Genomic DNA, 27,888 nt, shown 5'->3' on the forward strand with positions numbered 1-27,888 from the left:
CGCCTACCTACAGTCTTGATTCATTTCGAAACTGGGTACATATTTATACTTAAGTACTGGGTACACATACATAAGATGAGTGCGTAAGATACAGGTATACAACTACTAAAGTCTAAATTAATAAATAATAACTTATTTAAATACATCGACATTACAAAATGTTTCTCAAAACTTATATACACATATAGGGAAGGCACATATCATAACCTCGTTGTCTATCTGTTCTGTCCAGGTGTAACGGAAGTTTTTTAATGCTTTTTTTATTGTGATATTTTTTTATGATGATATTTTCTTCTACCTATATCTATCTATAATAATAATACTTTTGCAGTAAAATAGGTACCTATACTTTTCTAAAAATTGTTTCTCTGAAAACCTAAATTTAAAAACTACATTGCTAAATAAAAACAAAACCCAACTCATCATTTTTATTTTTTGGTAAGTACATATATGCCCCGGTATATAAACGTTTTATATTAAAGTTTTTTTTTATCGGCACTCACGCGGATACGGATACCCGAGCTTTTTAAAAGTATATTCTTTATTTGCGCATTTTCGTGATCTCACACGTAAGAAAGATCAAGACAAGACTATCAAGACTATCCCACTCAGTCCCAACCTTTCTTTTTTTTTTCCCTGCCCTTATCCCACGCTTGTAAAAATAGATATAGTCGAAAAGTAGCAACTCCTCCTCCTCGGTATCGTCTTGGGTCGTCCCATTCGTTTTTCGTCAAGTTCTTAAATTAGTCCTATTCTGCTTTCGTCACTCATTCTACATTCGTCACAATCATCAGTGGCTTTCAATGTAGAATGAGTGACGAAAGCAGAATAGGACTAATTTGAGAACTTGACGAAAAACGAATGGGATACCTCTTCCTCCCCCCATGAACCCCATCTCACGTAATAAATGAATTGCACCAATTAACGCTAAAAGTGTTAAACTTTTCCACGTGCCCCTATATTTGAATAGACACTTAGATGCATTACTTAGGTCTTATTAGGTCTTGACTAATATTGTCTGTGGGAGCAAGCAAGTTTCTCGAATAAACCAGTGTAACAAGACCCTAATAACTATACGTAACAATACCTACTAATTGAAAAAAATAAGTAAGTAGATTATTTGTTCAATATTACTCGTTAAAATCACAATTTTAAAACATTTATACCTAAACCGCAGACCCATTAGTAAAAAAAAGACATAGAACCGTTTAATGGCGACTTTAGGACGATTGGTCGTCGTGCACGGTCCCAATACTATTATTGTACCTACTTTCAAAGGTAGATGTAAGATTTGCATTGTTGAACTGAATGGTATTTAAACTTTGACATCATAATAATTAAATAAATGTTGATCTTACATACTTCCGTTGTTTCTCCAATAAACAAAAAACATATATCATACAGGACGGCCTCCAGCGAATCGTACGTCCATCTCTTTCACTTTAGTATTGCAAGATAAGAATATGAACTCTGAATTTCGGCTGAACGATCTCTCTTGCACTCGACAACATGAATTGACACCCCATCCAGTAGATAAACAGGTCAACCTTACATTTGAGTAGATACATATTTAGAAGATCAGATCAGGCCGGTTCCGTGCAGCTCTTTAATTAGGGCATTTAGCACTTAATCTCAGCTATTCTGATCTGTGATAGCGGTTTGTAGGAGATGTGGCCGGTTACGGGATATGAGAATTTCACGAACGGATAATTTGCAAGTTTGTTACCAAGTGTTAATTTGCTCGACAACTCATCGTCGTAAATAGACCACCTAACCAATAACACATTTTTTATAGATTTTATAGCAGTACTATGTGAAGTGAATATAAAGTTGGTATAAGTGCGGTTAAAAATTGCTCTTACAACTAACAATGTTAAGGTACAGTCAAGGAATTTAAATTCCGACCCATTTCGTACTTTGTCACAGTGACAATCAATATGAAAGCCGCTAGAGACCTCATACGGTTGTCACTGTGACAAAGTACGAAATGGGTCGGAATTTAAATTCCTTGACTGTACCTGAAAACAAACGTCATTTGTTTTTCGTAAAATAAAAAAAAAAAACAACAAAAAAGCATTTTGTGACCCCGACGTGATTTGAACACGCAACCTTCTGATCTGGAGTCAGACGCGCTACCGTTGCGCCACGGAGTCGTTGGTGGCATCGACGAATTTACTGTACACAATTCAAAAGTATTAAAAACTACTTGTGCCTTCCACATTTTCTTTGATTTCAGTATTTTTAATTTTTAAAATAAATTAAATAAAATTAATTTAAGAAGAATAAGAAGCATCTGAGACTTTTTTAGCTTAGCGTCAATTTTGAATGTAGGTAGTTAGATATATTATGAATTATTCTTTATTTTTAATTTATGACCGAAAATCCAAAATTAAATCATTGTTTTAAAATCAGCTTCTCTATTCGATGAGAACCATTTTTCATTAGCGTCATATACCTAGGTAACCTAAATATTAACGAAGTATCTACACCTTTTATCTTTTGCAATCAATAAAATATCGTTAGGTTAGGTAGGTAACCTACTTTCCAGCGAGTGTGTTATTTTTATTTACCGCCAGTATTTGATAACTCCCGACTCCCGATGCGCGATATCACGATAACAAATCAAATCATACTCACCTTATTTTAGCAGGCTGGGGCCCGATTTTTGAAATTCGACAACTCGATTTCGTGTATTTCGTTAAATGATATCTCCACTACTAGGCGTTTAAATGCTACTAATAGGATTGAAATCGAGTAGTCAATACCACTAGATTCCAAATTTCAATCACTTGTATTTCAAAAATTAGCATTTCGCCGTTTTCCACCGATTTTCGAGTGACGAAATCGAGTGATCGAATTTCAAAAATCGGCCCCCTGTGGGCCGATTTTTGAAATTCGACCACTCGATTTCGTGTATTTTGTTTAATAATATCTCCACCACTAGGCATTTAAATTCTACTAATAGAATTGAAATCGAGTGGTCAATACCAATAGATTCCAAATTTCGATCGCTCGTATTTCAAAAATGAGCATTTCGTCGTTTTCCACCGATTTTCGAGTGACGAAATCGAGCGATCGAAATTCAAAAATCGGCCCCCTGATCTAATACTTAACCTCGTAAGGCCCAAGGGGTTATGCATAAATCACGCGAGGTGTTTTCGGCTACTTTTTAACCAACAAGAAACTTTCGTAAACCATAAGTAAGTAGCATTTCCTTTGTTTTGTTGCTTTCTAAAACAAACGAAATCCATCCCAATTTATTAGGTGTATAACAAGGTTCATATCAAATAAAGGGAAATTTTGCATGGTGGGCCTTACAAGGGACAAATTGCTAAACCTACCCATGATATTATTTTTACAATGTTTAATTTGTCAATGGGATAAGTGACCTTGGCGACAGTTGGGTCCCTTTTATAATACCTACCTATTCGTACGGATATAATTTAATGTGTTTTGGGGTGCATATAATTATAACATTTATAACTGGAAAGTATCCGAATGCTTTTCATTCAATCAGATGAAGATTATATCATCTTACCTAAAGAATAGACATCAGAATGGACACTGGATATAATTATTTAGGTACTGTACTTTATAACATAAACTGGAACTGTTGGCAAACAAGTTACATTTCAAAGGATGCGGCTTAGCACGGTGGCCTTTTTATCGCTCGTCACCAATTGTCACGTTCTAACAAGTATGTAAGTGCAAAAGGGACGCGCATAGTGATAGTCGATAAAAATGGAGCCGTGCTGCGCCCGCAGCTCCTGCTACACAATCAAGTAGAAAATAATACCAAAACAGATGTCATGTTGTATAAAAAAATTATAATTCGTTTTTATAGTAGTCTTAAAATAGCCCGTAGAACGTAGCGTGTAATTTCAACACTCATGCCAAGCGCCCCTGTGGCCTAATGGATAAGGCATCGGCCTCCTAAGCCGGGGATTGTGGGTTCGAGTCCCACCAGGGGTACAACATTCTTTTTTTTATTTAATTAGCTATGCACTATACAAGTGATATATATAACTCATATAACACATGACTCGGTACTGTTGCAGACGTTGACCTACTTGAGTTTGTGAAATTTTATTTAAATTGATATTTATTAAACATGTTTACGATACGTAGACGGAAACTGGAACTTCTTCTTGCTTTATCATTAAAATAAGCAAGAGAACGAACAGATCTAAAATAATTTATTAATAAATTCTTAACAGAGTCCTTACAGTCAATAAACACATACAATTATAAAATAAATTAATAATTGCAGTTTCCAATGAAGATAAATTCTTGACGCGGATCCACGTAGAGGCAGACACCGCAAGCCTGAATGCTGCACATAATAACCCACTTGGTTTGGAAAGCGGCAATCGTTATCTGTTGAAGATATAATATTATTTCATTTAACAAGAATAAAAATCTCATTAGTACTAATTATACTAACAAATGCGTGGACTACTTCATGTCATGAAAGTTACTAAAATTAATAAAAAGGTTATTGAACTTTAGGGCCCGTTTATAAAATTAATTTCCTCTCCTGCGAACACTTTTACGTTATAACCAAGTAGTTGTTATTTTCGACCTACTGCCCAATGGCGCCGTGGCTTAGTTGGTTAAAGCGCCTGTCTAGTAAACAGGAGATCGGGGGTTCGAATCCCCCCGGGGCCTAGGTTCCTCTGATAATGGGGAGCTGAAACTATATTTTTTTTAATTTTCTCCTTTTTAAATTCACCATAATTATACTTACTTGCACAAAAATTTTCGGAAGCAGTAGCGCTTACTTCGAAATTAACTGGAATGCAGAAGTCTATCGACGGACAGGGTGTAGTGACATTGAAAGTGTGCAGATTTCTTTGAGGAATAGTTTGGCAGCTACGTGATGCTTCTGCACCACGCCAATTACAAACCAAAAGTTCTCCGTGACCTTGATTACGAAACTGAAAACATAATTAAAAATGAAATTTTCATTACTTATATCCACCTATCGCTTAATTTTAGTACTTATATTAGTAGAGCGTGTTACCAGCTTGTTTTTCGGTGGTTCATACATACGAAGATAGATGGCATTGTAATTAAGTTCTATGTGCTGCCATCTTTTTACAAGTGTTAAAACTAAGGTTTACATCAATGCTTCACTAGATGGCGTTACAATAGTACCAAGATGGAATTACCTATGTAAAAATATATTAAGACGAAACAGGAGCTAAGTTGTAAATACTTTAGGTAAATATACCCGTCTCGCTAACGGAAGCGGCTCCTAAAACTAGTGCGATAAGGACAAGGTGAAAATTCCCGCGTAAAAATCTCAAAAATCGAGGTTTCGTACTCGACTATTTCCTCCTCCAAAACTTAACCAATCCTAACCAAACTTGGAAATTTAAATGATTATGAAATTATCTGTGTCGGACCGTTTTGCTTTTTTGGCTAATTGATATCAGTTTTGAATACTACGCCTCTCATTGCGAGATAGTCAATTAGGCCATTTTGGCCATTATTGAAGGTCTCTAGCGCCTTAAAAAACAAAAATATCAAAAAAAGCAAAAGGGTCCGATCCGACACAGATATTGACAATATTAATCTGGGTTGAAAAAATCATTGCTCTAGCATCAAAATCCACGGAGGAAACAGTCGAGTACGTTTGTATGGAGAAATGACCACTCCCTTTGGCTCTTAATTACCTGTACATTGATCAATGATTGGTCCCTCAAATAGAACGGATGTATGCGATACGACCGTTTCACACCTGGTGCCAACACGAAATCCTCGTACTCGACCAAGTCAAAAACGGTGTCGTTGAACGGGCATTGCGCGCCGATAATTCTGGTCGGAAGGTCATTTTCCTTCAAGTAGAGGTCAACGGCATTTACTACATCCATGACGGTTGGCGACTCTGTCTGTGAAATTAGGTAATAAGTATTTATTATTACTTGAAAAAAATATGTGTCAAACATTATAGACGGGTCTAACGCGAATTATATTCAATAATAATGTGAGTCTATAATGTGAGTTAATATGTATTCAAAACGCGAAAGTTTAAAATATTATATGTGTCAAAGTTTAAAAATGCCATTTTAACAGTAGTTGGTAGGTATCATAAGAAGCCTCAATAAGATTCATATTTTGTACAGCGCTTTATACATTACCATTTATTTATTTATTTAATTCATTATTGTTGTCGATTGCGCTATTATTATGTGTGTCCTTTTAATCCATTTAGGCATGCGTTGTATGTATGAGGGTGGTATTCCACTTGTCCAATGTGTACTTTGTCTCACATTTTGCTTAAAGAGAGAGGGAGAAGCACTGACATTGGACCAATATATTGGACATATGGAATACCACCCTAAGACATAAAAAAATAGTCCTGTACGTGACTAAAATTAGTAAAAAAAATGTACCTGTAAAAATATCTCAGAATAATCCATATACTCGTTATTGATATTCTGAAACGGTCCCAAGTCCAACGCAACATAACCGAAGTATATATCGAAGAACGAAGTCCTCAAAGAGAGCATCAGTTCCCGGGCCCGTTCGACGTCGTTGGCAGACGGACGGTCGCTTGGACTGATTATGAGGACCACTGTGCTTAAAGCAGCACTGTTGTTCTGCTCAAGAATGGACTGGTTTTGACCATGCTGGATTATGGTTGAAATCACGTTTGGGATGTTCATACGATTTGGCCCTGTTGGAGAAGCGATATGTTAGTTATACTGCAATAAGACTTTATTTTTCATTATTACTCGTATTAAGACAAAGTCCCTTGCCGCGCATGTCTGTCCGCGATAAACTCAAAAACAGAAGCCGGGGCGTGTCGTTAGTTTTTGATAAGAGGGAAGGTTTGGTCTAGTTGGCAGACGGATGGTCGCTGGGTCTGATTATAAGCACCACTTTGCTTATGGCTGCGCTACTGATGTCGTTCCAGGCTATAGTTCGTTTTTTTAGCATTAGAATGAACTTAAAAGAAGGTAAGCAGTCTTGACATGGCTTTTAATTGAAAAACGCTTAATTAGATTCATAATTGTTACATATTTGCCGTAACTTATTTTTAAATTGTGTTTTCCAATTAATGACACATCAAGATTGTTTACATTACTTATTTCTAATGCTAAAAAAACGAACTATAAAGTCCGACCGCTTAAATGAGTCCTCGCCTGCGCGGTACGGGGGCGACGGGGCGGGACGACGTGCGGGCGGTGGGAAAGGTGCGGGCGCCGTACGCCTGCCGCCCGCACGTTCCCCGCCACCCTTAGTCGTCCTACCCCCTGCGCAGGCGAGGACTCAATTAAGCGGTCGGTCTATAGAGTGCACCTTCGCATTCTGATACAACTTACAATCGTCAGTGAAGTTGCTAATGTGTGTGAACACGGCGGTCAGGTTATGGGACGGGGGAGCGATCCATCGGCCCGTGTTCCCGTGCAGCAACCCCAACGTGCTGCGTTCTAAATCCAACTCCAGTGCACCTCCCACCCATCTGCATACATATTACAATCATTTCAAAACTAAAAACAGCATAGAGGTAAAACAAAGGTCTGACTTATTTAATTAGAATATGCAAGTAAAATGGAGTCAATCACCATCGCTTTACGACATTAACTTTTAGTTACGTACAGTCAAAAGAAAAATAGTCTTGAAAAAATGATGACCTTGAAGTATGAACTTACGAGACAAATTGTTCCACATCGTATTGTTTCCACGCGGCATCCGTCGCGATCACGAGATTCATCTGAGGAACACTGCTCGGGCCTTTACATTCTCTGTTATTTTGGCTAAAAAGTGTAGCTGAAACCAACATCAAGCTGTGAGTGACACAGACAACAAGCATGTGAACATCAAAACACTGTGGTACTATTTCATTAAATCAAAGCTCTGTCCCTGTCATTTGTGTGGAAGTGTAAACCCTTCAAAGTATGCGTCTGCCGCGCAAAGGCCTACCGCGAACACCGAACTTCGCAAATATTTTTGTCTGTCACTTATTACGGTATTCGCGGTAGGCCCTTAGACATGCATCCACTCCCTCGAAGCATTTAGAACTTACTAAGATATTCAGTAAAAGCAGAAACAGCGGCATCACTGATCCGATTCATCTTCTCCACAGGAATGTACACTCCGCCCTGAGTGAGATACAGCACATTTGCAAATCGTGAAGTCTCCGTAGCTATGGTGGCACTGTCCACGATGGCTTTGAACAGCGTCTGCCGGTTGCACGCCCTCACTCGCGGCTCGAACGACACGCCTGCGTCGGAGTAATACATGTCGAGGACTTGCGAGAGCCGAAGGGAGTTCCTTTGAGAAATCCATGTGGGTAAGTAGCTTGCCAATATCAATCCTGAAAGTCAATATTTATTTTGGTACCTGGTAGACTGCCTTTAGGGATTAAAGTAGACAAATGTAAAGACAACATTTCAAAATAATGCAGATACCACGTAGCTTTATTTGTTGCTATTGGTAAGGTCAAAGAGAATTTAGACTTGAGGATAGGCCAAAGGTATGGTGCCATCTTTTCGAGCGATGCCGCCATACCTTAGGCCTACTCTCGAGTAGATGGCGATACTTTTTGAAATTTAATAAATTTAGCACATCCTTATTGGTGAAAGAATAAGGATCAAAGTCAAATGGTGTTCTACAAATTTTAATCATTTGTGTCGAAAGATGGCAGTAAAGTAAATTATGTAGTCAGTACAGACTACATACATAATTTACTTTGAAAATATTATTTTATTTTAAATTATCTTTGGTAATATTTTTTTTTTATAATGAGTAAAATATAAACTCGGAGTCTAGTGATTGTTTATAGCAGAATCGCATGGACTCCATAACCAACAATATAGCAGAATTTAGTAAAGGCGAATAGGGACTAAAAAAATGATAAATATACCATCGATGCCAGCCAATATTTCAGCATCGGTAATCTGCCAGTCCACGATAGAGCTGTTCTGCGGATACATGAAGTAGTTCCGTGGCAGCATCGTGTCGTTCCAGCGGTTGTTGCTGCCGATAACCAGGCGCTGCGACGATGGGCCCACTCGGGGGCCTTGGTTTACTACTACTTCTGCTAAGTCCCCTGGAATCATAATTATACAAAATAAATATTGGACTTGTGCAGGAAGGTATGGTGCCATCTATACGAGCGATGGCGCCCTACATTTGGCCTACTCTCGAGTAGATGGCGATACTTTTTGATATTTAACAAATTTAACACATATCAGTGAAAGAATAAGGATCAAAGTCAAATCGCGTTCTAAAAGTTTTTATCATTTGTGTCGAAAGACGGCAGTGAATGTACTGACTACATAACTTACTTTGACAATATTCCTCTATTTCAAATTCTCTTTTTTATAGCCTAATAGGTACGAGTAGGTACTCGTAATATTTTGAATAATATCTATAAGATGCCGCAGACCGCATACTTTATTTACACACTTAATAACTTTAAAATATGTTTGAAAATCATACCTGCTAAAGTAGCGACATACAAATTACTAATATCGGCCACATCTCGCTTCTCATCAGCGTTCAGCGTCTCTATATCCGAGTACCACTCCTCCTTCGCCTCCACCATGAGTGGCTCGGCCACGTCAGCCTTGTACACGTCCGCGTTGAGGATGTCCGCGACCGCCACTCTCTGCGGCTCCAGGGCTGCGGCCACGGCGGCCACTAGGGTACCCGCGGATATGGAGCCCCACTCAGTTTTTATCACGCCGACTTCTATTGGGCATCTGCTGATGACTCTGTAAAGTTTAGAGGTATTATTAATATTGTTTGCTAAAAATTTGTTAACAATAATAGACCCACTGGCCACTGCCGATCTCTCTATAATGGCCAGGGGCCCGTTTCTCAAAAGCTTGTAACTTGTAATACAAGCGGATGTCACTTTTTGACAGCTTTTGTTAGAAAGGGACTTCCACTTGTATTACAAGTTACAAGCTTTTGAGAAATGGGCCCCAGGAGTCTGACTAAATACCTAAATCAGAATCACAGATTTCTCATTGTCTCAAAACCGACAATTTACCGTAGGCCTGGTCTTCACTGCAGCACAAGATGGTACAGTATGCCGTAGTATCGGTAGTATACATATAAACTTACCGGAATCCAGTTCAGTAGGTAAAGCCTGACCAGTGATATATGATCATTGTCAAGAGGGCGCTGTTATTCTCATGTATAGGCTGACAGTTTAGTATATATGTATATGAAAAAAAAATAGTTCCAACGAAATTCCGCAAAATGGCGCGCGATCATATATTACTGGTCAGGCTTCACATGAGAAGCATGAACTTACTAAACGTGCAAGGAAGCTCGTCAGTAGAGTCGGCATTAAACATGCTCTAAATATTTATATGAGTGACACTACAGCTTTAAAATTTGAGCCGTGAAAAAAAAAGGTACTAGAATTTAGGTAGCTAAACACTTCTTTCGCTCCGATATATCCTAAATAACTTTAAAAATGTGTCTCTTTACTAACCTGCTCTCATTTAGCGCCAAGTGCTGCATCTGCTCACTCGCTAAAGGACAAACTCTATCCTCGTCCCCCCTCTCCCAATGCCGCACTGACCCACTCAACATCGCGTGGAGCAGACACTTCTCCTCAACCGACAGGACCTCCGGGTCCAAGAGGTTCTGAGTCGGCAGAAACAAGTCCATTAGGAGTTTGTACTTGTTGAATTGGAAACCGGAGGCTCGGTAAGGGGTGACGAACTCGGTTTCGACTGCGTTCGCAGCTTCCTCTATGCCGTCTAGGCGAAAGCTGGAAGTAGAAAAAGTGTTGTAAGTGGTGAGTATGTAATGTAACTCAATTCACCACTAACTAGAGTCGGAACAAAAAATGTGTGTAGAGGATTTGATAGCCCACGCAGTGCAAGTGTCATTTATACGACATAATTTCATAGAAGTTTAACGTTTAAAATAACACTTTCACTGCCTAGGCTATCAAATTGGCTGCAGACTATTCTTGGTCTGACTCTAGTTTGATTGAACACCCTGATCTTTCAATGAACAGAACAACACAGAAACACAATGAAAGTAGGCTGAACTGATAGATAGAGGGTTCTCCATCCAAAGTTGAATTTCTCCGAAAATGAATAACTATTGTTGTTGGCCTTTACTATTTATTTATACTTTGAGAGCTAGGAACTTTTACCGTGACGTCATTTAGGGAACAGCCAAACTAAGTTTCATTAGATATATGGGACAAAAAACAGTAATTTAGGTACAGCCGCAAAAGTGCATGGCCACTTTTAATGAATTCCATATTTTTTTTCAGCTCGCTGTTCATTCTGAGATTGGGGCCTTAAAATTAGCAGTACCTATCTAATAAAGACTTAATAAGGTCTTCTTTATTCATTAACTAGGTACTCGTCTCTCTTAGATCATTTAATGTATTCAATAGCAACTGTAACGTATTTCTTACCTTCTAAGCAACGAAGTACTGAACAGTCTCATATCGAGTGCATGGTTGACCTCAAGCTTCTTCAACAGGGAGAGAAAGACGTCCAGCCGCCGCGGCGCCCCGAGGGCTGGCCCGCCGCCCCGGTAACACGGTAGGAGGTGCTCCGGCAAGCTGGAGAAGACCACGCCTTCACTCACGCCTGAAAGCATCAACAAAATAACATATTTCACAACAAAGATACAGATTTAGAAATAATCTAATTAGAAAATACGTGATGTTCCATACAAAACTGAATCACGCTTATAACTCCGTTACCTATATCCAAATTCAAACAACTGCTTCTAAGTGTAACTCAGGTTAAACTAAAGGAAAAATGCAACTCGTGTGTGAAGATTAGAAGTTTTTAAAATTCACTGGTCTGTGGCTCTATGCATGAGCTGTTTGAAAAACGCGATTCTCGGCATAAAGAGATGGATGTAGATCGGTCTCACTCCACCGTACTACCAACAAAAACCTACACTGTAGATTAATAACCCTAAACTACTTATTTTAATGCCATAGATATACTAATCAAAATAATTTAATAAAGTTTGTACTTACCACAAGTTAAAGTTATGAATACAAACACTATGGATTTATTCATGTTCACTGTATATTGTGTTCATTTGTTTTAACCTAAGTTATGTTTATACGCGGGAGTGCCGTGGTCGGTGCGTAATGTATCTGATAGATAAGATAATACCCAGAATGGGTTGAGCAGATAGCCGTCATATTAAGCCATGCTTTACGTAGGTATTTTCATACAATACATATGTATACGTTGGAAACACCACTTTTATTAAATTTAATGACTATTATACCTTGTAGATGCGCTTTCTGACTTCAACATTATAGTTTTGTGCTGATGAAATTGTTTAAAACTTAAAAACAGCGTACACCTAATGCATTATGCTTCAGTGGGCCCCTAATATGTTCTTGTACCTATAAAAAACTACATTAATCTATTGTATCATCGGGAAAAAAGTTATATTAAAAATACATTATTAAAAATATGTTGTTTTTATTGACTTCAGTACAATTAATAATTATAGACCCTAAGTTCTAGGTTGTGATAAATAAGACAGCTCTTTTAACTCAACATTTCATCATGAAACAAAAAAAATCTTCTATTTTAATTGCAGAAAGCAAATTTGCAATTCGAATGCAATGCCTGACTTAGTATCTTGTCACATTTATAATTGCCTGTCTGAATGTACACATAGAATAGAACTAGGACTTGATACAAAGATGTTAACTCACTTTTAAATTTGAACATAGGTATATTAATTCTTAAGTCGCAATAATAAATGCAAACAGGTTAATACTTTTACAAGTACCTAATAAAAAAAAATCTACTGTCATTTTCACATATATTTATAGCAGTATATACAATACAACCCTATTACCCTACCATTTAACCCAGCTGGTCAGTTAGTAGTGAATATTCTAGTAAAATATTCATTTAAGTCTAAATCTAGTTTAAGTATTTAGTTTTAATACAAAGCAGTCGCACACTGATAAAAATTAATCCATCTCTCACCAACCACCTGAGTTCAATAGTAGGTAACAATATATTCTAGTGGGTTCCACTAGAATCTAGATGTGGTACATGACAATTATATCAAATTAAAATTAAATGTAAACTTAAAATTCAAGAACATAGTCTCATAACTTTTTACTTGTTTCAATAGTAGATGTACTACCTGCAGAAATAAGTGACCCCCCTGCATAGAAATTTGTTTGCAGGGGGGTACTTAACTCTGCAACTAAAAGGCTTGCTACACGGTCGCCGACAAGCCCCCAGACCGCGTGGCCTTGGCCGGTCCCGGACCGTGTAGACAGTTGTTACCAACAAAATTTGACCAAAACTGATCAAGGACAGATCACGGTCAGACGGTTAGAAGGCTTGTCGGCGACCGTGTAGCAAGCCTCTTACTGTACAGTTTGTTCGTCTAGAAATGTTAATATTTTGCTATACAAGATGTCCTTTTGGCTTCAATAAATTAATGTGCAAATGTAAATCAGACTATCATTACCTATGTAAAAAGTAAGTAATTTAATTACTTGCCACACAATTGACAATTAAACTAGAATATTTAGCATTAGGTACAAAACTCGCAATATACAATAAGTCGCCCATAATATACTAAACTTCTGCTCGAGATTATGGAGCATTCATGTAGTACAAACTAAATAAGAAAATAAAAATGTGAGTAAATGTTAATTGTAAAATGTTCTGGTAAAAGGTAATACATTGTTGGTTGTCAACATTATTTTACTGGCTTTAGCATACTATTAGAAATTATCCTTCTTAACAACCAACAAAGTTGTACATTTTTTCTTAGAAAATCACATAGTTATCACTGGAATGACACAACTTTGATATTATCGCAACACTAACTTGGCAGGTTTCCCGTCTACCTCTCTTGATGAGCCATGTTTAAGAGTAAATTCCCTCTTGATAAATGCAAAAAGCAAGTCTGTTATTAAAAATATTTGTGCTGTTGCGAAGGAGAGTGTAACACCAAAAAAGAAATTGGCATTTGCTGAGCCAGAGTATATCCAGAGGTGCCACACTGTTGGTCCAAGTGCTGAAGTGATGATGAATGCACAGCCAACTATGAACTTCTGTTGCATAACTGAAAAAGGATTAAAAATTTTAGCTTAGTTGAAGTTGAAAGGATATATAAGTAAAGTCTGTGTATATTTGTACAAAAGAATGACTTGCAAAATACTTATATTATATATATGTCCATCTAGATTAGAGCAGTAAGATGGAGATCAGTAGTTAGTTGGAGATAAATTAATTATTATTACATATTACCTAGTAGCTATTGACTATACTTACAGGTAAATAAATGTTTCCACATGGGTAAGAGAGCCAAGTAAAATCCAACATCTCCCACACAAGGGTAAGATCGGAATATGGCAGAGAGAGCAATCAGAACTGTAGCTAACAGGATAGGCTCCGTCTTGAACCGCAGTGTGAGGGGGATCACATACAGAGCCAGGGCGTTGATTTGGAACGCACACACAAACAGCAGTCTGAAGTGCTCAAACATCTCCGTAAAGAAATACCAGAACAGACCAATGTTTGGTTTCAAGTCTGGTACAGTCAATCTGAAAATTAAATTAAAATAGTAGTTTTTGAATTTTAGTTTACATCAATTGTGATTTGCTTATTTTTACTATAGGTTGTGTAGCTGCCTAAAATTTTACCATGATAGGAAAAAATATAGAAAAAATATAATAAAAGAATTACTTTTAGCAACTAAACCAATATACATTTACATTATTGAGCTTACCGTGGGGCTTAGTCAATTTGTGTAAAAAATGTCCAGTAATATTCATTTATTTATTTATTATTTACCAAGATATTATTGAAAGGAATAATACTCACATGAACCCATAAGTGTTGTACACATACTGATAGGAACCATTCATAATAAACGCCGAGATATAAATAAGGAATCCCCAGCACAGGACAAATACCAGCAATGTCCTGATATAGGAGCACTTGTTGCAGCCCTTATTGACATCCGCAAGCAATATGGCCACCGGCACAATGAGCAGCACTGGGTAGAGAGCCTGGTGTGTAGCGAGCGCCACAAACGCACAAGCTGGCACCCTACGCCCACCAGATGCACTCCACAAAGCCGCTGCCACTAACAAATTCTGTATAACTGTAGTCGTCATTCCAGCACAGTTCAATATGGAGTAAGGATTGAACAAATACACAGACAAAACGTACTCCGATGCCTCTTCCAGCTGCGAATTACTCAGGAGCATAGACTTAGAATCCTCAGCTATCTCATTCTTAATTTTCTCTTGAGAATCCTTCAAAATCCTTACAAAAGCTTTCGACATTCTGTACAGCAAAAACGCCGTCAGTAGATCAAGTAACGTAAACAGAAGCGGCAATATGAATGGAGCCTTCTTCATGATGTAGTAGAAGATTATGAGCATTATGGGTGATTCATGGAAGGCATCTCCTTCGTATGGGTTTACATTATGATCGTAAAGGTACACGCCCTCGACTAATCTCTTCCAAGAGTTCAGAGGCGTAGCTATTTCCACTCTGTTTGATATTGTTTGCCAGTAATCTATGTGCATCAGCCAATACCGGACCAAACCGGCAAAAAGGTATTTCAAAAAGGAAGCCATAGTTTCGTCGGTTTATACATATACTGCGATTACATTTGGAAACGGAACCGCGCACCGCCACTAAGTATGGACTTTTGTCAATGAATTAAGAGATAAGTATCATTTAATTTACACAAGAAACACCACTCTTTTGTAAAAATGCAGCTGTCGCACCTACAGTTTGACATAAGTTCATTCTATTTTATGACGTTTAGTTGTCAGTACTGTTTTTTTTTCCACTGTGACAGATATTGTTCTAAACACTAAAATAATCGCTCACAAAGACGCACCTTATTGTCTTTGTCGCCAATATTTTGTCTGTCAAACAACTTTAGTAGAAAAGGGCGCGAATCAAACGCGAAATTCAAATTTTCTAAGGCCTCTACAACGCGCGTTAAAAAAGCGTTTGAATGACACAAATGGATACATGTGTATTTATTCACTCGATGGCGGTGGCGCTTTTATCAAGCGTTGTTGGGTTTCCGACTTTAAGTTAAGCCTTAGTCAAGCCTAATTCAAGCGCTTAATTATAACGCGCGTTGAAAAAGCTCTCGTGCGTTGGGGCCACTTAGCTCCCATACCCACGGTCGCTTTTACAACGCGCGTTAAAAAAGCGTTTGAATGACACAAATGGATACCTATGTACATGTGTAAGTCATAAAGTACTCATCATCAGGTAATTTAGGTACAAACTCGTAGTAATCTTGACATGTATTTTCTAATATTTCACGAAAAAAAAACAAATCAATATCTATAAAATAAAACTATAATTATTTATACAAAATAACCTTACACGAAAATACAACAACTAATCTAAGCCGGGAACATCTTGTCGTAGGGCACTTTGAGGAAGAGTTTGTTCGCGATCCGGATGCCGATCTTGTTCCAGTTGGCCTGCGCGTACGGCAGCAGCTCGCGATACAGCGGCCGCCAGTTCGAGTTCGCGAAGTTGTTCGCTAGCTGGACTGAAAGATAAAAAATAAATTGAAACTCTTATTTTTTTTTGGAAGTCTAGGGGGAGGGCTTTGCCCAGCAGGGGGACACCTTGCAGGCTCGTTAAAAAAAATTACAATAATTTAATTTCTTGGCACAGTCAAGGCAGGCGTGGCTCACTCCGCGATTGCGTCGCTTTGCTACAGGTAGCTAAAAGTAAATCCGTTCCACACCAATTTTGGGGAAAACCATAAGCCGCGCGTGGCGCTGTCGCCACCTAGCGGCCATATCTGTGCTGATCGTAACAGACGCGTTTTGTTAGAGAGTGAGTCTTCTGTACCTAGTACTATTATTTATTCTGTGGTCAAGGGTAAAAATATGGGTGCACACATCATAACTCAAAAAGATGTCCTAGCTCAAATGTCAGCGAATTACTTAAGATCTATGGGGACATAGTTTTGAGTAAGTTAACTTTGACTGTAAAAGCTTTTATCGCTGACTGTACTTTTCTTTCCACAAGCAACTAATACTCACTGAGACAATTCTAGCCCCAAACACAATTATGTAGTTTGCATGTATTTTATCCCAGAGTTCCCATAGCCATCTCCTGTCTGCCAGATCAGCTCTCTGTCATTCATCATAATATTGCATGCAGTTGCTATGATCGATGGCGGGGGGAGGGGCATACATTTAGTTACAAATTTTATCATGTTGGTGTGGGAGAGGGGCAGCTGAAGAGCATTTTGGCAAATTGGGATACTAGAAAGATTAAACAGAACAACAGAATACTCACTTATAGCCTGACTCTCGGGAATATCATTGGACACATAGGCCTGTAAGCTCCCTAAATCAGGCCGCATGTAGAATGACTTGATCCTGATGTAGGTCTCGTTGTCTCGTTTCTCCGGGACCCCGTCCAATTTCCAGGTGTACACCAGATCAGCTGCAATAAATCAATCAGTAAGCATTCATTTTTAGGCAAATAAGGCCCATATATATAGGTACCTTAAGAACTAAACTAACATACTCGTATATACTTACCTACATTAATAAAAATCTTAAATATCTACTAAAAATCATTAAGTACAAATAAAGTATACGATTTAGTATTTATATTAACTTCATAATGTATGATTAAAACTTATGACGCAATTAGGTATACACAGGTACTGCGTCTATTCTGGTTCGTTTGCCAAATCAAACAATGTCGCCTTGCAAGAATGGAGTTTTTGATGAACATGATGAACTTCATTCTCACATTACATACATTATGCATAGACAATGCATGGTCAGTTCTAAGTTCCTTTATTACCTATTCATTTGATGTTTTTATTTTATTGGCTCAAAGTGCACAAACAGACAAACATTTACACTTAAGTATCTATGTTAGTAAGTTTATTTGTTTGTATTACAATAAAGTTATATAAAGAATAATTTATTCATACCATAGACATTCAACGTTCAATAAATAGTAGGTATGTATACCTATTTGTTATTCAGTTTTTTTTCTGTGTGACCTAATCTTGTGATGAATAGGTAATATAATAATGTTATATTTTTTTAGTGATAGTAAAGTATCTACCTACCCAGATTTTCTTCAGGTACCTGGTCTTTAACAATTTACTTACTCATAGTAGTGTTGAACATTCCAGTTGCGTTGAATGTAAGCGAGTTGAATCGCCCTTCGCCAAAATAGTTTCCTTGGACGAAAACTCGCGGCGTAGTCATATCTACTTCTAGATGGAATCGATCTTCATCTGCGCGTAATCTGCAAGCAGCAATAACCCTATGTATAATTAATTCATTTTGATTTAAGCTAACTATTACACATTAAAAATATTATAGAAATACATATCTAAAAGTAGTTCGTTTTTTTAAGCATTAGGATTACGATCATTATTATATTCTTCTGCTTTCATAAGAATCATTTTTAAAATCGTAACTATCACTTATGATTCTTATGAAAGCAGAAGAATATTAAAATGATAGTATTAGATTCATAAGTGTTATTTGCAGTGACTTAATTTTTAAACGTGTTTTTCAATTAAAAGACACATCATGATTGTTTGTTACCTTTTTTTCGAATGCTAAAAATAAACAAGTAATCGTATTCTGAGATATTCAACAGTCTAAAATGTATCAACCAACCTAGCATCGTGGACAGTACTTTTTTTCAACCCTTCTACATTAATATCCTTCATGCTCATCCTGGCGAAAATCTGTAAAAAGGAGAAAAATCCTAATTCATGATTCACTCAACATAATACAGATTAGCGGCAATAGCTAATTTAATTATGAAAAAAATAACATTTTAATCTAATTAGACAGTCCCTCGTTCTCGGCACCGCACCGCTATCATTTCTAAAAGTGCAGTTCTACCAGGCACCAAACTCATGTTCAGATTATGCCAAAAATATGCCAAAGATTTTTGAAATATGTTAAAAAAATGCTAAAATGTCACTTGAAATTAGACCCTTAAAACACATACACTATTCAAATTTGCCGCCTTTTTCTACTGACAAGAACTGTTTATAGACCGTCGACGTCCATTCGTCCACAAAAGTCAAAATTCATATGAAAATATGAACCACATATAAGGCGATGGCGCATATTGTTGCTGCCAGGTTGGTGCAAATTTGGCTTAGACTAAATTATGCTAAAAAATATGCCAGATGTTAAATGGAAATTTATGGTGCCAAAGCGAGTGAAAATATGCCAAGTCTGGCATCATTTATGCCAAGTTGGCAACACTGTTCCGCACTAACTCTAACCTGGGGCGCATTTCTCAAAAGCTTGTAACTTGTAATACAAGTGGAAGTCCCTTTCTAACAAAAGCTGTCAAAAAGTGATAACCGCTTGTATTACAAGTTACAAGCTTTTGAGAAACGGGCCCCTGATTGTGTGCGTTTTGGCAGCTACGTATACCTATAAGCAAACTACTATAGTAGTATACCCTATAATGGGCGTGGAACCAGTAATGGGACAAAAAAACATAATTCCTCTAAAATAAGTATCTAAAAGTAAAGCAAGTAGTAGTATGTAGCGTGGGGACTATAGCCCAAGCCCTCTCGCGCTCGAGAGGAGGCCTGTGCCCAGCAGTGGGACGTATATAGGCTGAGATGATGATGATGATGATGAAGTATCTAAAAGTAGTTTATAAACACTGGCTGTATATTATCATAAATAAGAGTCCTAGAGCTGTTTCAGTTTGAAGTTTCATTAAATTTGGTTGCTTTTTAAGAAATTGGCGTCAACCCAAAAGTTGTCGTGTCACTGAAAAAAATACCACTACGAATTCTTAACAACTTCGCTGAGAGAGGCGAGTTAATTTATTAAATTTCAATTAATTAATACTTGATGAAAACTAGAATGTGTTTTGTTAGTTGCATTTACCATGAGATAAGGTATACAACACACTATGTTGTGAGTCCACAGATGTAAAAAAATAGTGGTATTTGGCCCAATCCCATTATAGGAGCTGTAAAACTGCGTACCTCCTATGATGGGACAATTGACAGAATTATGCTTGCCATGCCATAATTTCATGTTTAAACAATACAGAAGTAAAATGTCGTTACGAAATATGTCAATCAGGAGGTATTCTCGGACTTCGGATAAATTAATATCGTTTTTCCAAACTTTTATTTAACTTGCCCTGTTAGTTAGTGTGGGTCCAATCTTGGTAGCTGAATTTGAGCCACTTTTCGATTTCCGATTCAGTTGAAATTTTGTGTAAGTCCATAATTAAGTATGCAAATCGGATGCAATAGTATGATAACATGGACCTTATCTGATGATGGAGACAGGAGGTGGCCATGGGAACTTTATCGCAATAAACCCTAATTAATTGTGTTTGGGTATATAAGAATTGTCTCGATGGATCTAATACAATAATAATTGGCTGTGGAAAGAAAAATACATTCAGCGATAAAAGCTTATACCAAAAATTGATTTTTTTGCCGTAACTCATTCCCCATTTCAATATTTTATACTGATAGAGCAATGTCCATTATAGGGGGCCCATTACTGGATCCACGTCCATTACCGGGGGCCCATTACTGGAGCTTTGGTGTCCATGACTGGAGAAAAAAAGCATAGTTTTAATTTGTTAAATATGTGGAAATGAATTGCTGTATCTTTGATACAACACGCCTAAAACATAAAAGACGGGTAGGACTTTCATCTTTTACACGCTCAGCGGTAGACCATTTACATGTATACGGGAAATATCATTAATACTCCAAATTTCCTCTTAAATGTCCCATGACTGGTGCTGTTACTATATATACCAACATAATGATCGAATGCCCTAGCCACGAGATAATGTTATATTATATCTAACCACAAAATATTTTTTTAATAATAAGTACACATATCATATGCCTGTTATTATAAATGCATTAATGTTATTATTAGAGCCAAGGATAGCAAGGATGTTACGCTTCTGCTGCATTCATTATTCGTTTGAGTCTGACCCACATGGATATACTATATCAAGGGTAAGTACTTCATTTGTACCTATAACCAGTAGATGAAGGTCAAAGCTTTACTTGGTAAATCAACCCATGTAGTCTAGGTACACATACCAGACTTGTTATCTGCTACATCATGCCTTTAGATACCGATTTACCGATACGAGTTATCTAGTGTACACCTAATGAGTGAAATCACAAGATTTAATTAAAATTTACTTGAGTCACTACGGACTGGCCCGACAGGCCGTTATCTATCTATCTATATATATAAATGCAAGTGTCCTGACTGACTGACTGACTGATTCATCAACGCAGAGCCGAAACTACAAAAGCCAGAAAGTTGAAATTTGCACACCAGATTGCATTTATAAAGTGTACAAGAGATAAGAAGCGATTTTGAGAAATTCAACCCCTAAGGGGGTTAAAAAGGGGATGAAAGTTAGTATGGGGTTAAAGTTTTCTTTTAAGCTAGGAAATTGAAACTTCGTAAAAAGATATATTATTAAAATGCAAGAAAACTAATTTCAGCGTTTTTGAAAATTCATACCCTGAGGTGGTGAAAAAGGGGTTGAAAGTTTGTATGGATATCAAAAAAATTTCCGAGTGGTGGACTTGAATCTTTGTATTTAGGAATATTATTAGAAGACAGGAAAAGTAATTTCAGCGTTTTGTAAAATTCATCCCCTAACAGGGTTAAAAAGGGGTTGAAAATTTTAATCCATTACAAATGCTTTGAAACTTCTTAGAAAGGCATAATAGCCGATAAGAAAAAAAAGTGATTGCAACGTTTTTGGAAATTCAACCCCTAAGGGGGTTAAAAAGGGGATGAAAGTTCGTCTTCGGGTGCAAATTTTATTTTAAGCTAGGAACTTGAAACTTTGTAAAACGTATCAAATTCAAAAATAAGAAAACTAATTTCAGCGTTTTAGAAAATTCATCCCCCAAGGTGGTGAAAAAGGGGTTGAAAGTTTGTATGGATATCAAATATTTTTTTAGAGCGCGGGACTTGAATCTTTGTATTTGGGGATATTATTAGAAGATAATAAAAGTAATTTCAGCGTTTTGTAAAATTCATCCCCTAACAGGGTTAAAAAGGGGATGAAAGTTTGTATGGGGATAAAGTTTTCTTTTGAGCTAGGAATTTGAAACTTCGTTAAAAGATATAATATTAAAATACAAGAAAAGTAATTTCAGCGTTTTAGAAAATTCATCCCTCAAGGTGGTGAAAAAGGGGTTGAAAGTTTGTATGGATATCAAAAAAATTTTCGATCGCGGGACTTGAATCTTTGTATTTGGGGATACTATTAGAAGACAATAAAAGTAATTTCAGCGTTTTGTAAATTTCATCCCCTAACAGGGTTAAAAAGGGGATGAAAGTTTGTATGGGGTTAAAGTTTTCTTTTGAGCAAGGAATTGGAAACTTCGTTAAAAGATATATTATTAAAATACAAGAAAACTCATTTCAGCGTTTTTGAAAATTCATCCCCTAAGGTGGTGAAAAAGGGGTTGAAAATTTGTATGGATATCAAACATTTTTTCGAGTGTGGGACTTGAATCTTTGTATTTAGGGATATTATTAGAAGACAGGAAAAGTAATTTCAGCGTTTTGTAAATTTCATCCCCTAACATGGTTAAAAAGGGGTTGAAAGTTTGGATACATTACAAATGGTTTTGAAACTTCTTAGAAAGGCATAATAGCCGATTACAAAAAAAAGTAATTGCAACGTTTTTGGAATTTCAACCCCTAAGGGGGCTAAAAAGGGGATGAAAGTTCGTCTGCGGGTGCAAATTTTATTTTAAGCAAGGAACTTGAAACTTTGTAAAAACGTTTTAAATTAAGATGCAAGAAAACTAATATCAGCGTTTTTGAAATTACATCCCCTATGGTGGTGAAAACGGGGTTGAAAGTTTGTATGGATATCATACATTTTTTCGAGCGCGGAATTTGAATCTTTGTATTTGGGGATATTATTAAATGACAATAAAAGTGATTTCAGCGATTTGTAAAATTCATCCCCTAGCAGGGTTAAAGTGGGGTTTAAAGTTTGAATCCATTACAAATGCTTTGAAACTTCTAAGAAAGACATATTAGCCGATTACAAAAAAGTAATTGCAACGTTTTGGAAATTCAAGCCCTAAGGGGGTTAAAAAGGCGATGAAAGTTCGTCTTGGGGTTTAATTTTATTTTAAGCTAGGAACTTGAACATTTTGCAAAAAAAAAATTAAATTAAAAAACATGAAAACTAATTCAAGCATTTTTAAAAATTATCCCCCAAGGTGGTGAGAAAGGGGTTGAAAGTTTGTATGGAGATCAGATATTTTGTGAGTGCCGAACTTGAATCTTTGTATAAGGGCATAGGTACCTATTATGAGAATACAAAAAAGTAATTTCAGCAACCAACATCAAAATCCACTTGACTTAAAACTTCATACAACTTGCATATGAAAATTATAGGTAGGTACTAAAGATGTAAAATGTTGAAGATAAGATTCCACGCGGACGAAGTCGCGGGCAACAGCTAGTATTCAATGAAGCGACTTACTGCAATTGTTTTGTGTAATAATTACTAACGTGCATTTATAAATGCCTAAGATCCACCTCAAGTAGAAGTTCCAGTTTTGATTGCATCAATGTGCAAACTAGCGGAATTTATGGGCGCCACGACAATTTTCCAGGACTTTACTCGATATTTCGACTTTTGTCGCAAAAGTCGATTTTATTATGAAGTTAGGATCTTTTGAAGCTTGTCTACTAGAAAGATTAATGAACCTATTAAATGAATTAACACGTACACTGTGGCATCGGGTCCATTCGATCCCTCTCAAGTAGGTAAAATCAAAAATTATGCTGCTCACCTATATAGTGCAAATGTTAACTAACTGATATGTATACTTGTATAGCGAGACTGTGACTAGCAGACGGTTACAAATAGAAACATGGTTACTCGGGGGAAAAAATAAAATTCCACTTTTGTGTAGGTAAGTCTCTCATTGCATTCCATACGGTATGCATAGTGAAGGGAGATCAACTTATGGAAGGCCTTGACTTTTAGGTAATAAAGAATGCTATCATGGAAGCTGTTATAATACCTATTGCAAGTCAATTTTAGCATCGTTATCCAATCATAACAAAATAACGTACCTAAGTATAAATATATGAATTTTAAACACCTGTGAGGAGTTACAAGAATTATCTCAGCTAATTTCTGTACCTAGGGTATGTAGGTCAGTTTTGTAAAACTTTCTTCGTTTCGTGACCCCCTTGGTCTGAAAAGGCGATTAAGTCCCTTGTACCAAAAATGATGCAACAAAATGTATCTCAAAAACACTGCAAAACACATTGATAAAAATTGGGTTATGTACGGAACCCTTGGGACGCGAGTCCAAACTCACACTTTGCCGGTTTTTATTTTTTCGAATGTCTATAAATACGTATATCTTAGGAACTTATTTTATTATTTGTTATGCACCGACAAAAAATGACAGAATATCAAATAAGGACACACGGGCAAAAAACGGAATGATGAGAAGATGTGTTTTGCAACAGATACATAGTTCGGAAAATCACCGTAATCTTTAGTTGCGTGTTTATATAATTTGCATTAACCGGTATAATTAGTTACATAAATATACTGTAATTAAAGTAGACGGAAGTCTTGAAAACAGCAGAAATTGTTATAAACAAAAACAAGTACCTAGGCATGAAATTAAAGACTCGTGGCAAGATAACTGCAGTGTCACTCCAGCCTGCAAGTGAAACATATCATTACTGTCATTACACTCATCCATTTACTCATCTAACTGATGGATGAGTAAATGGTTCAACAATAGTTTCACATTGTCATTTAACGTTATTAAAACTTGGCTATTGCGGAAACGTACTAGAGGTGCTAACTATTTAATTAGCATTTTAATTAGACGCCTAGTTATAGTATAAAATCAAATACAGAGGTAGTACATATATGTATAGTTAGAGCATACACACAAGCTGGTCCATTGTTACACTAATCGTAAAAGTTCCTTTGTATAGAGGAAATTAACTATAAATGAAATGTACCTACATATGTTATTTATTTATCTACAATGAAATGAATGAAATAAATTAATTCAGTCTTAAATCCGGGTATAATATTATGTGAAAAGAAAGAGTCAATTTCTAGTCCCAAAAAAATCATTTAGAGACAAATGGTGCTCCCATAGTAGCAAATATCTGGGAGACCGAGCTTTGCTCGGAAAACATATAAAACTAAAAAATGCGCGTTTTCCCAGAGATTAGACCTAGCTAGATCGATTTATCGCACACGAAAACCCACAGCAAATTTCATCGAAGTCGTTACAGCCGTTTCCGAGATCCCCAAAATAGATATTTCAATAAACAAGAATTTCTCGTTTAAAGTTATTAGATTAACATAGCGCCATATAACACGCGTAAGAGCACCATAAGTCAAACTTACACAGCGAGTAAGTTATGAATAGTTATGATTTTACAATAACAGCTTTTTACGATACGTGACTATAATAGTTATTTGTTTTACAAGGGGGCAAAGTTGTTGTTTAACCGCTCGTGCTAATATTGATACCCGAGCAAGCGAAAGATTCGAAAATGGAATCTTGAGCGTTGTGAGGGTTTCAAAGCACGAGGGTTTGCCCCCGAAAACGAAACAAAATTTGCCCCCGAGTGAAACACAAAATTTTTCACCACAGCAACCCGAAGCAAATATCAAATGTAAAATATCAAACAAAATCAAACCAAATCAAATCCAAATGATTGTTATTAAATATTTATCCAAATTCATCATTTGAAAGTCAATTCTACCAGCAAACATAAGAAAACAACTCAAAATTTGCATTTGATTACTTTGCCTCACATGTGAATAAAATGCAACTTTGCTATCCGTTTTTGAAGTGCAAAGTAAGCCTTTCCGAGTTGGTGTGGTGAAAAAACATCTTCACTGTATAGTGTGCATTAATTATTACGGCAGTAATAATCTTGTTTTTTAGATAATAGGTAATTATAAAACGCGCGGCAAATCGAAATTTAAATATGGAGTAGGTACCTACTTTCCGCTAAAGTAGTGTACACTTGACACTTACCTGATTCCTTTGATACATTATTCGAATTTCCTTCTCGTGATTAGGGTCCAAAGGAGGCACATCGAGCTCTTTGAGACCTCCAGCCATCGCCACAATACCCTTCTGGATGGCTTCCACTAAGCAATCGTTCACATCCACAGCATTTCTATCGCATATCTTCAGGAATTTTCCTGTTGTAAAACAATACGATCATTTATATATGCATCTTATAAATATCGTATAAATGCAGATATGTATAAATATTATACACGTATCTACTTAAAAAGAGCGGTATTCAACTACAAATAACAAATATCCGTACCTAGATCAACTGAACTGTAACCAACACGTAACACAGTTAGCAAAAACAAAACACTTTTGAAAGACATCGTATGAGCAACTTAATATTTGTTTACTACATTTACTTATTTAATATTTATATAAGAGTTGTGCAGCGAACCACAATGAGCAAGTTCGCTGTCTAGTCTGGCGCTGCGCCGGTCTGCTTGGGCGCTTTAATTGCGTAAACCCGGCTTCAATGTCATTTACTAGGTGTTCGGAATACATAACCATTACAACACTAAACTGCGTTATTTTCTTCAACTTCTTATTAACTAAAACCAGTTTCCAAAGATATATATAAGTTCGTATAAGTTGAATAAGTAAAGCCTAAGGAGAAAAACGTGCCTCGGAAATTATGAAAAATTTATTCTAGAATAGATGGCGCCACCTTTGGCCTATGCTAACATAGAGGCTCAGGTAGATGGCGGTGTCCGTTTGATATTTAACAATTTTAACACATATATCAATGAAAGAACATGGGTCGAAGTCATATGGCGTTCTAAAAAAATGAAATATAAAAATTTTCATTTTTAGTTTTAATGCTGTGTCGATAGATGGAAGTAAATTTACTGTGACTACAAAATTTACTGTTAGAGTAACTCTCTATAGACTCATTCTCTTTGCAGTTACAAAATGTGTTTTTCCTACAAATGGATGTGATGGATGAAAAACTTGCTTCCTGGATCAAAAGTCAGCCTTGAGTTGAGACCCCGCTAACTGCTAATTACTACCGTAGGAACTTAGTACCTACACTCCTTTGTTAAATTAGAAACTAATTGCTTTTATTTTTAATCGACACTAGCGAGTAGCGACCCGCCCCGGCTACGCACGGGTTACAAAAAACCTTAACAAATTATACACCTAAATCTTCCTCAAGAATCACTCTATTGATAGATAAAAACCGCATGAAAATTTGTTTAGTAGTTTTCGAGTTTATCGCGAACACATTTTTTATAACACCCGTTTTATTCTCGTCCACAGGTTCACAACAAAAACATAATGTGATAACCACGTGATAACCATTAAATTTTCAATTTGGGCAGGCATTCTGATAGTGCGTCTTGTCATCCATTCTTCTCCACTTGAGTGGTCAAGTGCTCTAAATTACTTACAGAATGGGTATTATAATATTTCTCACGTTAGGTCAGTCAGGGCCTCACAGGGCCAGATAAGTGCGACGACGAGCGAAGCGGGGAGAAGCGTGATTGAGTAGCTGTGACCTACGACCAAACAGTGCGCCAAGCCGAGCGAAGAGGGAAGCGAGAGCGTGCGGTTATGAACCAAAAATTGTCTAGTAAGTTTTGATATTATAAAAGAAAATAAGTACCTATCCTAAAAGTTAATAGGTACCCAAATGTAGTGACGGCCAAAATAGCGCAATATATTATAATATACTTTTGTTAGGTACCATAGAAATGAGGATTTTTTCCGAAATAATTTTGGCCTATAAATACGTAGGGTAAATCGTCAATTACTAGCCACAAGTTAATAACTGGCCAC

General features: G+C 36.8%; 3 protein-coding genes and 3 non-coding genes across 6 annotated transcripts; 2 read left to right on the forward strand and 4 right to left on the reverse strand.

Moving 5' to 3' along the window:
• Positions 1-2,081: 2,081 nt before the first annotated feature.
• On the reverse strand, positions 2,082-2,153 carry Trnaw-cca (transfer RNA tryptophan (anticodon CCA)). Its single transcript has one exon. It is a non-coding gene; the product is annotated as a tRNA-Trp (tRNA).
• Positions 2,154-3,899: 1,746 nt separating this feature from the next.
• Positions 3,900-3,972, forward strand: Trnar-ccu (transfer RNA arginine (anticodon CCU)). The gene has a single exon. It is a non-coding gene; the product is annotated as a tRNA-Arg (tRNA).
• A 222-nt stretch (positions 3,973-4,194) lies between these two features.
• On the reverse strand, positions 4,195-12,310 carry LOC134680020 (uncharacterized). The gene is made up of 12 exons (XM_063538997.1): positions 11,984-12,310; positions 11,405-11,582; positions 10,460-10,741; positions 9,454-9,728; positions 8,876-9,061; positions 8,036-8,326; positions 7,662-7,779; positions 7,332-7,471; positions 6,399-6,682; positions 5,679-5,894; positions 4,748-4,937; positions 4,195-4,377 (listed from the first exon to the last, which is right to left on the reverse strand). Exons 1-12 carry the CDS (start codon positions 12,024-12,026, stop codon positions 4,229-4,231), a joined length of 2,352 nt encoding a protein of 783 aa, XP_063395067.1. The 5' UTR covers positions 12,027-12,310; the 3' UTR covers positions 4,195-4,228.
• Trnat-agu (transfer RNA threonine (anticodon AGU)) lies at positions 4,595-4,668 on the forward strand. The gene has a single exon. It is a non-coding gene; the product is annotated as a tRNA-Thr (tRNA).
• A 113-nt stretch (positions 12,311-12,423) lies between the features above and the next one.
• On the reverse strand, positions 12,424-15,775 carry LOC134680021 (phosphatidylinositol glycan anchor biosynthesis class U protein). The gene is made up of 4 exons (XM_063538999.1): positions 14,823-15,775; positions 14,271-14,542; positions 13,364-14,061; positions 12,424-13,196 (listed from the first exon to the last, which is right to left on the reverse strand). Exons 1-3 carry the CDS (start codon positions 15,584-15,586, stop codon positions 13,808-13,810), a joined length of 1,290 nt encoding a protein of 429 aa, XP_063395069.1. The 5' UTR covers positions 15,587-15,775; the 3' UTR covers positions 12,424-13,196; positions 13,364-13,807.
• Positions 15,776-16,313: 538 nt separating this feature from the next.
• LOC134680103 (uncharacterized) lies at positions 16,314-26,540 on the reverse strand. Its single transcript, XM_063539149.1, has 6 exons — positions 26,369-26,540; positions 26,068-26,237; positions 18,647-18,717; positions 18,127-18,266; positions 17,292-17,441; positions 16,314-16,530 (listed from the first exon to the last, which is right to left on the reverse strand). The coding sequence occupies exons 1-6, from the start codon at positions 26,433-26,435 to the stop codon at positions 16,379-16,381; spliced, it is 750 nt and encodes a 249-aa protein (XP_063395219.1). The 5' UTR covers positions 26,436-26,540; the 3' UTR covers positions 16,314-16,378.
• Positions 26,541-27,888: the final 1,348 nt, after the last annotated feature.

The sequence above is a fragment of the Cydia fagiglandana genome, chromosome 3 (genome assembly GCF_963556715.1).
Source record: "Cydia fagiglandana chromosome 3, ilCydFagi1.1, whole genome shotgun sequence".
Taxonomy (NCBI): Eukaryota; Metazoa; Arthropoda; class Insecta; order Lepidoptera; family Tortricidae; genus Cydia; species Cydia fagiglandana.